Source organism: Falco punctatus (assembly GCF_963210335.1).
Source record: "Falco punctatus genome assembly, chromosome: 4".
Taxonomy (NCBI): domain Eukaryota; kingdom Metazoa; phylum Chordata; class Aves; order Falconiformes; family Falconidae; genus Falco; species Falco punctatus.
Genome location: NC_137583.1, coordinates 55583846 through 55597929, shown reverse-complemented (window position 1 = coordinate 55597929; position 14084 = coordinate 55583846). Strand labels below are relative to the sequence as shown.

At 41.8% G+C, this 14084-nt stretch overlaps 1 protein-coding gene across 3 annotated transcripts in view; it reads right to left on the bottom strand.

Moving 5' to 3' along the window:
- CRHR2 (corticotropin releasing hormone receptor 2) overlaps nucleotides 1–14084 on the bottom strand; it is a 181796-nt gene that overhangs the window by 90932 nt on the left and 76780 nt on the right. For 2 of the 3 annotated variants that reach the window (XM_080387707.1, XM_080387708.1), the window contains one exon: nucleotides 47–132. In XM_080387707.1, the coding sequence (XP_080243833.1) occupies nucleotides 47–132 (86 nt within the window). Of the gene's footprint in view, nucleotides 1–46 lie in introns of all 3 variants that reach the window. The other variant, XM_080387710.1, reaches the window with a different exon arrangement.

Genomic DNA, 14084 nt, shown 5'->3' with positions numbered 1-14084 from the left:
TACGCTGAGAAATGTCATTGAGAAGAATGCAGGGAAAAATACAAACCTTGTCATCCAGAATAGGCTCACACTGGGAGTAGTTTATCTTGGAAGCCCATGTCCCATTGCCCAGGCATTCTCTGTAGGCATTTCCTGGCATGGACCAAAAGAAAAGACAGCTGAACACTCTATGCTGGACTTTAAACATCCTAGCAATTTCACAGATTTCAGAAAAGGTTAAAAGAACAGATTCTTCACAAGGCAAATCAACTTATCCCACCTCTGTGATGACTAGAACAGCCTGTTGAGGAGAGAAGAGAAGAAATAAAGCACATAAACACATCTAAAGTATTTAAAGATACGATTGATAATGTTTTCTTACAGCATATTGGTTCAGAGGACGGCAAAGGTATGAGAACAATGTTGCAAGAGAAAGCTTAATATTAGTATAGCCATCTAAAAAGATGTTAAATGATGTATTAAAAAGCGGGCAGAAAGGTTTAGGTCTTTCGTGCTCCATCTAGGAGAACAGTATGTGTATGGTAAACTTATTGCTCTACTTCCCTCCCATTCATTCCACTGTAAACTAGGGGAAACATTCCCAGAGATACTGATTTTCTAGTCTACCTATGCAACAACTTTATTGGTAAAACTTTTTCAAGAACCTGAAGGAGCAAGATAACCACATCTCCCAACCCTGGGGCAGGCAGGCTGGGGAGGGCACACAAGAACGTCTCTGAAAAAGATTTCAGAAATGGGTACACCCAGGTTACGATGTGTTCACCCACTGTCTGTAAAAAAGAAACCACTTCTGATGTTTTTCCAAGGTGCCAGTTCTCCCAGAACATTAAGTGAAAATCATAGATTACTTTATAGAAGCAGAGAGATTTCATGTTCAATTGCAATGTCACCCTTAGGAGCTCTGCAGACTGTGTTAGTAACATTGGGGGTGAGGAGGGGAGTTCAGTTTCTGGCAAGCACTCCTCTTCATCCCAAGAACTCAGAGAGAAAATGATGCAGTTGTGCTGTACAAACTACCTTCCTCCACTCGTCAAAAGTACATCCAATCCCAAGCAACAGAGTTTTTTCCATGCTTATTTTGAACTGTGTCTTAGAAACAACAGAATTAAAATAAAACAGGAAATTCAGAAAGATGCCCAAAGGACACATACAGACAACTTCCTAATGAACTCATCACAATGTTCTTGCTGCCTTTTACCCAATTTCTTCTTGGGCCTTTGCCATGGTCATTTAGTGCTAGTTCAGCATCCAACCGTCATGAAAATATGTCACACAAAAGCATCATATTCAATATTTCTAAAAGTACTGTTGACAGTGGCCTTTGAAAAAGGTAAAAAGACTTCAGAAGGTGTTTGTTGTTACAGAGGAGGAAAATCCACATAGAAAGCAACAAGTAACAGTTCACCTAGATGCTCCAGATTATACCATAACCATACAGATCACTGAATTTCATCTTACTACTGTCTATTGGCACTTTTTCACTGTTCTGTTTTGGAGTGACAGGGCCAAACAAAATAAAATAAAACAACTGGTAACATTTGGATCAACTACAGAAACTTGTGCTAAGGATTAAGGACCTCAGTTTCCATTTCTGTCACTAGGTTACAGGCAAATTTGCACATTTCCCCCTCTTTCTTACTGGAAAATCAGGTATAGACTGCCAATTTCTGTGCACTGTTTTTGTGCAATTTTCCCTTGAAGGGCAAGCAGGTGATAAGACTTCTTTCATCACTGTTCTATTTATTATTATTCAATATCTCAAGCTAAATGTCTCTTGGGTCATCTATTACCCCCTTCCTCTGAGACCAGGTCTGAGTGGAATTCAGGTGGTTGGATCACGGTTATATCCCTAAAAGCCCTTGTGTTTGCCCCCCTCTTCAGCCAGCGCTGAGGCTCTCTGTGCAGAACAGTTGCTGATTTTGAGTCTGTGTAGCAAACATCTGACTCTCCAGACACTGAGTGGGAAACTGGTGCTTACTCAGATGTTGAATCCCACTTCAGGGATAGCTCATATGAAACCCTTGTTTTAGTCATTCTGGCTCATCCTTTCCCTCGCTGTGTATTTCCAGCTCAGGTGTAGAGAGCACAGACACAATCAACACAGTGAGACTCTTAGAATGTACAACTGGGGCTACAGAAGTACCTGAGAGGGAAAGGTGCATTTGAATTAAGTAGGTATTTATCCATGCAAAAGGAAAAAAGACTCTTCCTCTTCTGATTTCTCTCCAGATGAGAAATTGACAGAAAACAAAAATAGCTTGAAGTTGGGTGAAAGAGAGGGAAAGTATCAAAACTAGGGAAAGAAGACCCATTTCACCCCAAAACTCCCTTCAAGGATTTCTCTTAGCTGAAAAAGAAAGCTAGTATTAGGAGTGCTCCCCCATCCATGCTAATTTCTTCCTCTACTCTTCTCTTTGCTATTTCCATTTAGTACAGAAACAGAAGTAAAAGGTGTGTACATGACTTCCTGAAAATGACCTGGCAGGACTGCAGCAGGGCTGTGAAAAATCACAAACCACTTCTACTTTATCAGGCCACAATGCCTCTGTCCCCTGCACTACATCTTCCTTGCTCATTATAATAATCCTTTCAGAAGAATGTGTGCCTCATGTTTATTGTCCAAATGAAATATTAGAGAACAGATCACGGCCAGCAAAGCAAGGTCCAGCGTACCGAATGCCATTCGGTTCCACCCCAATTTTGATGTGTAACTGCTACACTTAGAATATGAGGAGCCATGAAATGTGCCTCTGAGCAATCTTTCAGTGCAAATTCAGGAATCCTGTAAATCACTCACATCAAAGCAGTTCTCTGAGAAACAGTGATCTGGGTTTATGAGCTGTCACCTCAGTTCTCTTACATGGTGAATATCTGAACAAGAGGAGAATAAAATCAAACTCTGAATTTCTCTAGTCCAGAATCTCCTCCAGTATCAGCCACTTCTCGGAAACAAAAGCAGCAAGTAGATCTGACTTCTGGGAACGTCTCATTCTAAACTCTTAGCAGTCATAAGTAATTTATATCCCAAAGCAAACATCTTTTTTCTTTCTTCCAAATGCTTTACAGCATTAGATCTAATAGCCACGTGGAAACAAGTTCCCATCATCCTGAATGTATTTTCATGTATCTATTTTAGTAATATAATACAGGTCTTTTACCTGGTGCTTTAAAGGAGAAATACCTGATTTAGCAAGGGAGGTAATACAAGAAAGTAAGAGCCTCACTGCAGGCACCTGGAAGAAGCAGCTCTTGTTCATGCACTGATGAACCCCCTGGCACATAGCGAGCCTAGCATTTCTTGAGGACATCGGATGAATTGCATATGCCCTGGACAGAAGCTCACTCCGTCCACAGCCAGTCACATCTGCCATGCGCTGAACTTCCAGCATGCGCTTGTACATCTCTGCACAGAAGGCCCTGGATAAAATAATCACAACTTCAAATAATCACCGTAGTCTTCTTCATAGCAGCAAGCAGCTGCTTCATTTCTACACTTCAGACTATGGCCTCTTCTTTGACTTTAAAATGTCGGTTTCCTGTTGTTGTAGATTTTTAGCAACATTTGTGGCACCTGATTGCTTCTGCTTAACCATCAGTCCAGGGGATAGGCAAGGAGGTAAAAGGGAACTCCCTGAACAGAAAGCAATATCTGGCAGGGCTGAGACTGTCCCTCAGGTCACTAGCTTCCAGAAAATGTATTTCAACCCCTCCAGGCCAGCCAGCATAACATATGCATTTTCATATTTCCTCTAAGGGCTGATTCAGTCATGCTGGTCATATCATATTGTATCAAAAAAGCCGATGACAGAAATGGCTGTATTCCCGGAGTCGAATGCAGCAGTTAGAGCCCCTCAGACAGCAGACTGCAATACCTTCCACTGCTGCTCCTGCTCTGTAGTGGTGGCTGCTGTTTTGACAGCCTAACGCCAAACCTTGATTCTACACACCAGCCAACATTTCAGCTCCATCCACAGGGACAGTAAAAGTACCAACATCTGCAGTTCTCATGGGCTCTAAGGTGATGTAAAATGGATCTCCACTTATGAAAAACTTTGTATCACGTCATAAAAAGGTAGGTAAAAGATCTGAGCATGACTATAACAAAGCATTGTCAGGAATAGAACAGTGAAACCCTCCCTGTTCCTTACAACCAGCCACCCACAGCATGACCAGGGACTCTTTGAAGCTATTGTAAAAGCAATGCCTGCTGAAGTGTCCTAGTGGACAAAACTGTTCCAGCCCACTTCATACAGTCTTTGTTAGCAATGTCTCACTGTTCACTCTTAGCTTAAATAGGCCCAAGGAGTCTCTTCAGTGAGCAGGGAACTATCACTGCGGATTTCACAGGGTCCTCAGAAGCGACCTGCTGTGGGAAGCATCCCAGAACAAGCAGTGTGGTGAGGATACTGCAGCTAGCCATACGGTGCCAAATCTCCCCGACTCCAGCTTTTGGGAAAGGTAAGCCCAGCTCAGTGTATTTTTTTATGGTACTTCTCTGAATAAAGTCAGGGAACAACCAAATAACTAAAGGAACGCCTCACTCGTGTATGTTTGTATATACATACACACACATATTACTATCTAGAACTTGATCTTTTCTTAGCTGAGTATAATCATTTAAGAGCAAGTGAGACATTCCAGATGGAGAGCAAAAGCTCCTTGGAGAGAGAAGAAAAATAGTGTTGCATTTATCCAAAACCTGGCATCTAACCAAAAACTGAGCATGATAATCACAACTCTGGTTTTGGGGCTAAAAAGATCTTTAAGGAACCCCAGCATATCTGTTATTTAAATAAAGAGAAGCTGGTCAACCCAGATTTCAGCAATCTATCTCCAAACAGCCCATACACCAAAAATAATGGATAAAGATATTGACCTGACATGGAAGGACACAAGAGAAGCTTACAGAGTTATTTGTTCATTTTGAAGGACTCCTCACACTCAGGTAGCTGGTGTTTCATAAGGGGGCACACATCCAAACTCTGTTTACAACTTTGCCCATAACCCTCTTCAACATCCCTACTACTCAGTACTGGGATCACAAGACTGGTTCTGGGAAAACTTGCATGGGATGCAGCAGTTTTTCACAAAAGCTCAGGGACCTTTATCCCAGAACAGTAGTGTGACTTTTAGCCATCTAAACTCATGCAAAACTAATTTCTTCTCACTATGTTACACTTTATTAACAACACTGCTACTGCTTCATCTAAAAAGACCTCAGTGCTGTGTCTAAACAGCAAATGGAGCAGCAACAGTCAATATTTGTCATCCCAGCTGTGATTTTTCTGCTACTTAGAAACCAATGGATTTGGATGACTGTGATAAGTCTTAGCATTCAGTGTAACCGACTGCTTCAAAACTGCAAGTGCTTACATGAAGATTATATTCAAAATACTGACAACCAATAACACTAGATGACAGAGGTATAAACAAATGCAAAGTAGCTACAAAAACTGCACTTTTGTAAAAAAAGCTGAATAATAGGTGGATTGAAAGCTTCTGAATGGCCAGGCCCAGAGGGCGGTGGTCAGTGGCACAAAGTCTAGTTGGAGGCCAGTGACTAGCAGTGCATCCCAAAGATCAATACTGGATCTGGTCCTGCTTAACACCTTTATTAACAATTTGGATGACGGGGAAGTGTGTACTTTCAAGGAAGTCTGCAAACAATACTGAACTGGGCAGAGCAGCTGATAATGCCAGAGGGTCATGCTGCCATCCAGAGGGACCTTGACAGGCTGAAGAAATGGACTGACAAGAACCTCGTGAAGTTCAGCAAGAGGAATTTCAAAGTCCTGCACATGAGAAAGAACAACACCATGCACTGGTATACGGTGGGGCCACCCAGCTGGAAAGAAGGCAGATGGTATCCAGGTCTGCATTAGGTAAAGCATTGCCAGCAGGTCAAGGGACGTGATCCTTCTCCTCTACTCAGTGCTGATGAAGCCACCTCTGGAGTACTGTGTCCGGATCTGAATATCAGGGAGCACTTTTCTATTGTGGGGGTGACTGAGCACTGGCACAGGTTGCCCAGGGAAGTTGTGGTGTCTCCCTCTTTGGAGATGTTTAAAAGCTGTCTGGACATGGTCCTGTGCAGTCAGCTCTAGCTGGCCTTGCTTGAGCAGGGGGGTTGGACCAGACAGTCTCCAGAGGTCCCTTCCAACCATAATCATCTTGTGATGCTGTGATTAACAGAACACTATTATCCCCTGGAACAACTTTAAAAACAGCTTAAGTTCCATGTTTTACATCAGTTTGAGAGGTAAAACGTTGACCGTAATTTCATTTCTAACAGCAGATGATGTTGCATTTCCGAATGGAATATGCAAAGAGGAGCATTTGATGAGTGACTTTTCTATTTATTTATTTTATTTTATTGACCCTGTTAAAGAACATATAGCCTTTTAGGTAGCGGTAACGCAATCTGTATAGATTAGCCTGGTGGCAGGCTTGTATTTAGTCAGTAGAAGTCCATTAAAAGCACAAAGCAAACAAGAGACAGAAGCACAGGGTAAACGTAAGTGGATGTAATTCCCAGCAGGAAGTTAACCACATCCTTCCAGTCATTACTGGGTGAAAGACAATTCCAGACGCTGTGTGCAAGCACTACTCTAATGGATCTTGTCCTTGACAACTGGAACTAAGCTGGTTTTGAAACATATTTTAATCATTTTGCTGTGTCTCATGTAGATGACTTTGCAAAAAGGTTTACATTTTTGGTCATCATTAAAATGGAAATCTGCCTTCTCAAACTATTTACGCCTTTTGTCCTGGATCCCACGCACACATAGTGGCCCTATAATCTTGAGACAAATTCATCTGGTACTGGAATGAAGGGAATAAATAGGCAAATGAATAAATAAAACACAGTCTGTGTAAGTTCTGAGCTCTGCACAGCTAAGGGTATCTGACTGCTTTGACAGCTTGCTGACCTGGTAGCTGTCAGCCAGGCTGAAATGAAGGGTCCATCAACCAGAAAACCAAGATCCCCCACTGAACAAACTCCCTGGAAAGTACAAAGAATTGGAAAGTGGAGTTAGCAGTGACTGTGGCAATCTTGGAGAATCACAGATGCAGCAAACGACTGAAAGAGCACAGTGGGTCATGTCCATCTCCCTACCAACAGGATTTGTTCAGTTCAGCTTAAAAAGTGTAAGCCGCAAGAACTTCTAGTAATTGCTTTGTAAATCTATTTCAGACAGTCTGTTAAATCTCTCCACCGGGAATTTTTTTGCTGATATCCTAAATCATCCCCTCCATCCATCCTTTTTAAGACAACTATTAAACTCTTTTTGCCTCTTCGCCCTCTGACCAAGTTGAGTAACTTGCCTTCCTTTTCAGGGCAGGTTAGGCCTGCATATTTACCACAGGCAGAGTTCAGTCTTGTAATTTTAGAATATCAACATGCAACGAGCCTTGTTCTGCACATCGTACCAGTCCCTTCCTACAACGGCTTCAGGACACAGCAGAGCCAGGCAATGGTCCCCCCAGCACCATTTTGCTAAGTTGGTTAATGGAAAGCAAGCACAAATAAGTGAGGGTTTTTTCCTTAGGTGTGCAATATTAAAGTAGGTTCTGTGAAATGCTGGCCTTTAAAATCAGAAGAGACAGTGGAGAAAACCTGTCTTGCCTCAGTCCCAGGCTTAAAGCTGGATGACATTTTCTGAACTGAATAAATAATTTTTGAAACACACAGTTTTGAGGCATCAAGAATAACTTGTTAAGTTTGGTAAAACTGGTTCAGATTTTACCACCCCAAAAGGAAAAAAAAAAAAAAAAAAAAAAAATTCAAACAACACAGGAGTAAAACAAAACAAAATACAATATTCCAGTGTTTAACATTATAGCTCATAAGTTACTCACAACATGGAGTACTTCAACTCTGGTCCTTCCACTGTTGGACTTCAAGAGCAACTTGAACCCAGTTCAATTGATTCCTTTCTTTCAGAATGTCCTAATCACTGGGATATTGCGAGATTTTCCCAGTGTTTCCTCCAAATAATTTTTAGGCATTTAATGTTCAAAATAAGACATTTTGCTTGGTATTAAGCAAAAATTTTTCTCTTGGGTACTTATCCACCATGATCCCCAGTAAATCCAACAGGAATTGCATGATATAAATTCCTTAGATTGGCTGCTGAGATTTCACAGGATTCATATCAAATGAGACAGAAAAAAAACCTTCATAAAGAATACATCACTTCATGTGTATACGATTCTTAGCCCTTTTTCAAAGTCTCAGAAAAAGAGCAAGCCTCTAAAAATAGGGGCTGAATCATGCAGCTATAAATTATTTATTCATGTGCCATCCTTCCCATTTGGTGGGTCTCCAGAATGTTGCAGCGACAAGCTACAGCCAGGTAGGATTCACAATGCACCAGTACACTGCTTGTATTTCTAGAAATTGTAAGTGACAGTGGTATAATTGTAACAGCAGTCAGGCATCCATGCAATTGAAAAGAAAAAATCTCTCTTCACATACTTTATTTGTGAATGAGGGATATTCAAACAAAAATAAGGAGAGGAAAGAACAGTTATCCAACAATGCTTATTACTTTGTATATCAGCCAACATCATCCTGAAAGCCAAGCTTTGTGCAAAGATAGATTCTTAGAGCTCATGGTTTGGTTGGGGTTTTTGTGACATTCATGTAGGGTTATAATGCATTTATAGGAGAGTCCTGGAAGGCAGACAAATAATACTTTAGGCAAGAAATGTTCCTTTAGAAAAATATTCCTTACCTCAGCTCTGTCTAGCTCACCAATTTGATGTTTCTTCAGGCTTTCAAGCATGTAACAAACTTTGCTCAGCTTTCTACTGTTTTCCTTGGCCAAGGAGTCCTAAAACACTTTATGAGAAGCTCAAGCAGTCCAATTACACTCATTTTCTGTATTGATTTCCTATCTGCTAAAAAGCTCAAGTGAATCACTCAGGTCATATAGCATGTCAAAAGGAAAGGCAGGAACATAACCTTTCCGAAGTTTAGAAGTCCTCCGGGCTTCTTCAGTTTAGAAAAACATTTCTCTGGATTTCTAGCCCAAGGCATAATCCATTAAGCATATTGATAAAGATTATAGTCTTGCCCACACCTCTGTGTCCAGTCTTACACAGACCATCTAATTTATGTACACAGCACTTCTGAATGTAACTTTCCTTAGACAAGCTGAAGCTATACACTACAGGAGTATAAAAGGACATCTGAGGTATACAGTTCTGTTTGTCTGTACCTCTTTCTCCATCTCTTATCTTTCACCTAAGTGCTGAAGTCCAAGAATTAATTTTATTAAATCTTTTCCAGGCAGCCTCTGGCTTCCTCCTAGACAGATCAGCTAGGAACCTACTTGGTGTTATGCCTGGCTCACTGCAAATACTGCTGAAATCTGGATCCCATATGCATCTCCTTCCTGGACCAGCCAGCTGTTCTCTTGCTTCTCATTTCTGAGATGGACCTCACTGCTGAGCTGTGGCTAGATTTTGGGCTATGCTTTCACCTTCTTAACAACAGCTGATTCCAGGACCCACAGCCTGGCCTCTGTGCCCCTACCTTTCTCCACACTCCTATGACTGACTTAAGTAGGTCCCAATCCACAGTTTCTGCTTCTGATGTATCTCCACTGTGCTCAGCAGGTCACCCTTGCCCTAGGCAGGGGCTGCCTGGCATCCAGCATTGCCAATTCAGCACCTTAAGAAAGATCCCAGACTCATTTGTTCAAAACTGTCAGAAAAATGGCTCTTTTTAACTTTCAATGAATTATTTGCTAATATAAAACTATACACAAAACTATATATTCTGTTTGACTTTCTAATCCCTTTCACGTCAACCCCACACAGTTTACCTCAGGAAATAAAACCACAAATTCTTGCAAGATTTTTCACTCTTTTAATTCTTCCAGGGTTATCAAAAACTATTCCATAACATGCATCTCTTTTAGAGTGAATATTCTGTTTTTTCACAGCTTTGTTTTCAATTGTTTCAGGATTGAGGTGTAGTCAGTAGCAGGAAATCCCCAGATGGCTGCCCTTTCCCAAAACGATTGCTCTTCAGAAGGATGATTGGGGAATTATCCTGGAAGCTGCTTTCTTTGTCACATGTCCTTACAGCTCCAGTTATAACCCTTCTATTAATCATTCAGAAAAGCAATGTTACTATTAATTTCTGTAATTATTATCTCTATTTACTATTAATTTCCTTAGGAAATTATTTCATGGCTTGTGATTAAGAAAACTCTTGTTCTGAAATGTCAGGACAGTGCTGATACAGAAACAGCTCAGGGAACACCAAGAAACATGGAGAGAGAAAGACAACTGGACTGGATCACGAGCATTGGACAAATGGTCAGTTAATCCCACTTTCATAAACATGCAAGTGCACAGTTTTTCCCTCATACCGATTGACATGACAAGAGTTTGGCCCATGTGTCAGAAGCACCAAAGAAAGGTAAAAAGGGAAATAATCCCTTCTTTTCAGTGTCTGTCAAAAAGTGCTGCAGCTCCTAAAATTAGAAGTATACTCTGTAATGGCTTGCAAAGTTAATAATTCTGAAACAAATGGAGGTTACTTTCCTCTGTATTGTGTTACTGTGCTGAACTTGAGATGAAGACGCAAGACGAGTCTGCAACCTCCCAAGGTTATTTGCATTTTGCAGCTAATTCCCTAAGACAGCACATACACAAATGTGAATGTACATAGAATCCAATGGTTTTCAACTCAGACCTGAATTTATTTTTAAGCAGAAAGAAAAAAGAGGGACATTATGAAGCAATTGGTATTGAACTATTCCTCAGGTTATAACCTTTTCCCTTCACCTGGTTTTCAGGACATTAAAAAAAAGGGGGGAGGGGAGCAAAAAACCCACAAACCTCTTCATTCTAGCTGAACAGAAACCAGAATTTCACTCCCAAAAAAACTGTTGGAAAACATAAGTCTAAATTCATGCTGTGCTTAACATTTCCATACACACCTATTCAAACTAATACTTGCTGAACAGCCAAGTATCACACACAAGAAAGATGAAACATTTGTCTGTCATTTCACATGCGCAGAGATTGCTTCTAGTTCAGCAAGCCCCAGAAACTTGGATTGCTGGAAACTAAAGCAGCACACGAGAGCAGTCTTTGGTCATGCTTGTCTTACTCTTATGTCCCTCTCTACAGATGAAACTGAGCTTAAGATATAGAAATTCTGATGTCATGATACAGATGCTTGTTAAAGAAAATGTATTTTGAATTAAGAAATTTAAAGTGCTGAAGCTGCTAAGTGGCAGAACCAGGCCTCATCCCTTGTATAGCCCTAATCCAAGACTGGCTTAACGCTTAGACAAGTTAATCAGTAGGAGAATAGAAAAACAATAGATGATCAATTGTATACACAAGTGCTCTCAGAAACACACGTCTTTTTAGAATAAAATAGTGTATGTGAATAGGAATTGCTTGTTCAAAGACTAAGTGTGCTTGAAGGATGGTGTGAGTTAAAGCAGGTACAAAGAAGATCATGATCCAAGGAGGAGCTTGGAACAGAGGCAGAGACTGGAACTGAAAAGATGAATCAGCTGGAAGTCAGGTGATGGATTTGCAGAACTGGCAAGACCAAACAAAACTTCTAAAAACTTCAGACATTGACTAATGATTTGCTAAGTGTATGTAAACTGTGCTCTACAACCCTTTGTTCTCTGCTACTCACTGAGGTGGTGGCCCAGCTCTGAGTTGTGATTACAGCAACCCTAGTGGTACCCATGGCTGCGTGAATTTTTCCTTTAACAATGCTCATATGTAACTGAAGGTTGTAATGTACATGCTGCTAGACAGACAGCTAGTACTACTGGAGATGGCCCATGGTGTCCATGGCATCCACTCAGTCCAGGCCACCCAAATAGTGCCAGGTTCTCAAGTTTAAGCAAGTGAATTGACCGCTAGTTATAGCAGCTAGCACAGTCTAGACAGATTCAGCTGTTCAGTGGCCATTCACTTTATGGAGCTGAGCTGCTCTTCCATTGACTACACGCCTATTGGTCAGTCACAAGTGGCGTTCCCCAGGGCTTAGTGCTGGGGCCAGTCCTGTTTAATACCTTTGTCAATGATGTGGACAAGGGGAATCGAGTACGCCCTCAGTAAGTTTGCAGATGACACAAAGTTGGGTGGGAGTGTTGATTTGCTTGAGGGTAGGAAGGCTCTGCAGAGGGATCTGGGCAGGCTGGGCTGATGGGCCAAGGCCAATTGTATGAGTTTCAACAAGTCTCAGTGCTGGGTCCTGCACCTGGGTCACAATAACCCCACACAATGCAACAGGCATGGGGAAGAGTGGCCGGAAAGCTGCCTGGCAGAAAAGGACCTGGGGGTGCTGGTCAGCACCCAGCTGAACATGAGCCAGCAGTGTGCCCAGGCGGCCAAGAAGGCCAATAGCATCCTGGCCTGTACCAGAAATGGTGTGGCCAGCAGGACCAGGGAAGTGATCATCCCCTTGTAATCGGTACTGGCGAGGTTGCACCTCAAACCCTGTGTTCAGTTTTGGGCCCCTCACTACAACAGACTGAGGTGCCGGAGCGTGTCCAGAGAAGGGCAACAGAGCTGGGGAAGGGGCTGGAGCACAAGGCTGATGAGGAGCCGCTGAGGGAACTGGGGTGGTTTAGCCTGGAGCAAAGGAGGCTCCAGGGAGACCCTATAGCTCTCTACAGCTGCCTGAAAGGAGGGTGTAGTGAGGTGGCAATCAGTCCCTTCTCCCAAGTAGCAAGTGATAGGACAAGAGGAAATGGTCTCAAGTTGCCCCAGGGAAGGTTTAGATTCGATATAAGGAAAATTTCTTCACTGAAAGTGTGGTGAAGCTTTGGAACAGGCTACTCAGGGAAGTGGTTGAGTCACCATCCCTGGGGGTATTTAAATGACACCTAGATGTGGCTTAAGGACAGTTTTTAGTGGTGGCCTTGGCAGTGTTAGATTAATGGTTGGACTCTTATGATCTTAAAGGTCTTTTCCAATCTAAGCAATTCTAGGATTCTATAATTCCATTGACAATAGGAGTGAACTTAATCACCTAAACCACATAAAAGCACCTTCATACAGACAACTAAATTTAGGTGTCTGGGCTAAACAAAATATTGGCCTAGATGGGCGTGTAATTTGATGTGGAACAATTACTCCTACGTAGTTTTAAAGAATTCACTCACTTGAGTCTGTACGATGCAATTGTTTTAAGAAACATAGGCAATCATCCAACTGGTGTTTGTATGGATCATGAACAAATTACTAGGATTTTTTATTATTTTATATATAATATAGGAATTAGTTGTTTTATATAATTACTATGGCCCAGAACATGTGGGAACTTCCACCTACATAGGTACCTAAGAAACACATGAGTGAGAAAGGTGTAGCCTAAGGAAAGGGTCTCACTTGTGGTTAGTCCTACAGATCATTAATTTTCCCATTGTTTTGAAGTGGTAGAGGGTTTCTGCAATGCACTAAAATTGGAGGAGGTAAGTCATTAACCAGGGCTGCAGCACAATTTGTTTCTCAGCCTGATAACTAGGAGAGCACAGAGCTATAAAACTCCCCGCCTAACCCCCTTCCGGAGGGCTGTCAGGGCACAGGCTGATAATGATGTTTGATCTTTATAGTAATTGCCTCTTAGTTGAAATTCAGAATTCAATTAGTCACTTGCCATAATTACTGAACACACAGAGAGATGGCAATGACAATGAGAGGTGTAACTGTACTTTATTACCTGTAGGAAAGCACTGTGGAATTGAGAAGCACTATGATCTGATTAACACAATAGTGGGAGAGAGGGGGAAGGAGCCTGAGGCTCGAGTTCTCCTAGGACAGATGACTGGAAGACAATTTGTACAGCCTGTTGAGGTAAATGAGTCCCTGTGTGCAGCTTCCCTCTGGTTTAATTTCTGCTGAGCTAAGTGGGAACATGGGGAGCAATGTTCTTCTCACAGAGCCTGGAATTTATTCAGGAAATTGGTGACCTTATGAAATGTGAGTTGCAATCACATAAGCAAAGTACAGCAGCTGTATGAATGGTTCATGATAGAGCATAGAGACAATATTCATTGGGAATCCCGACCTGGTCTCAGAGCTCTGCAAAA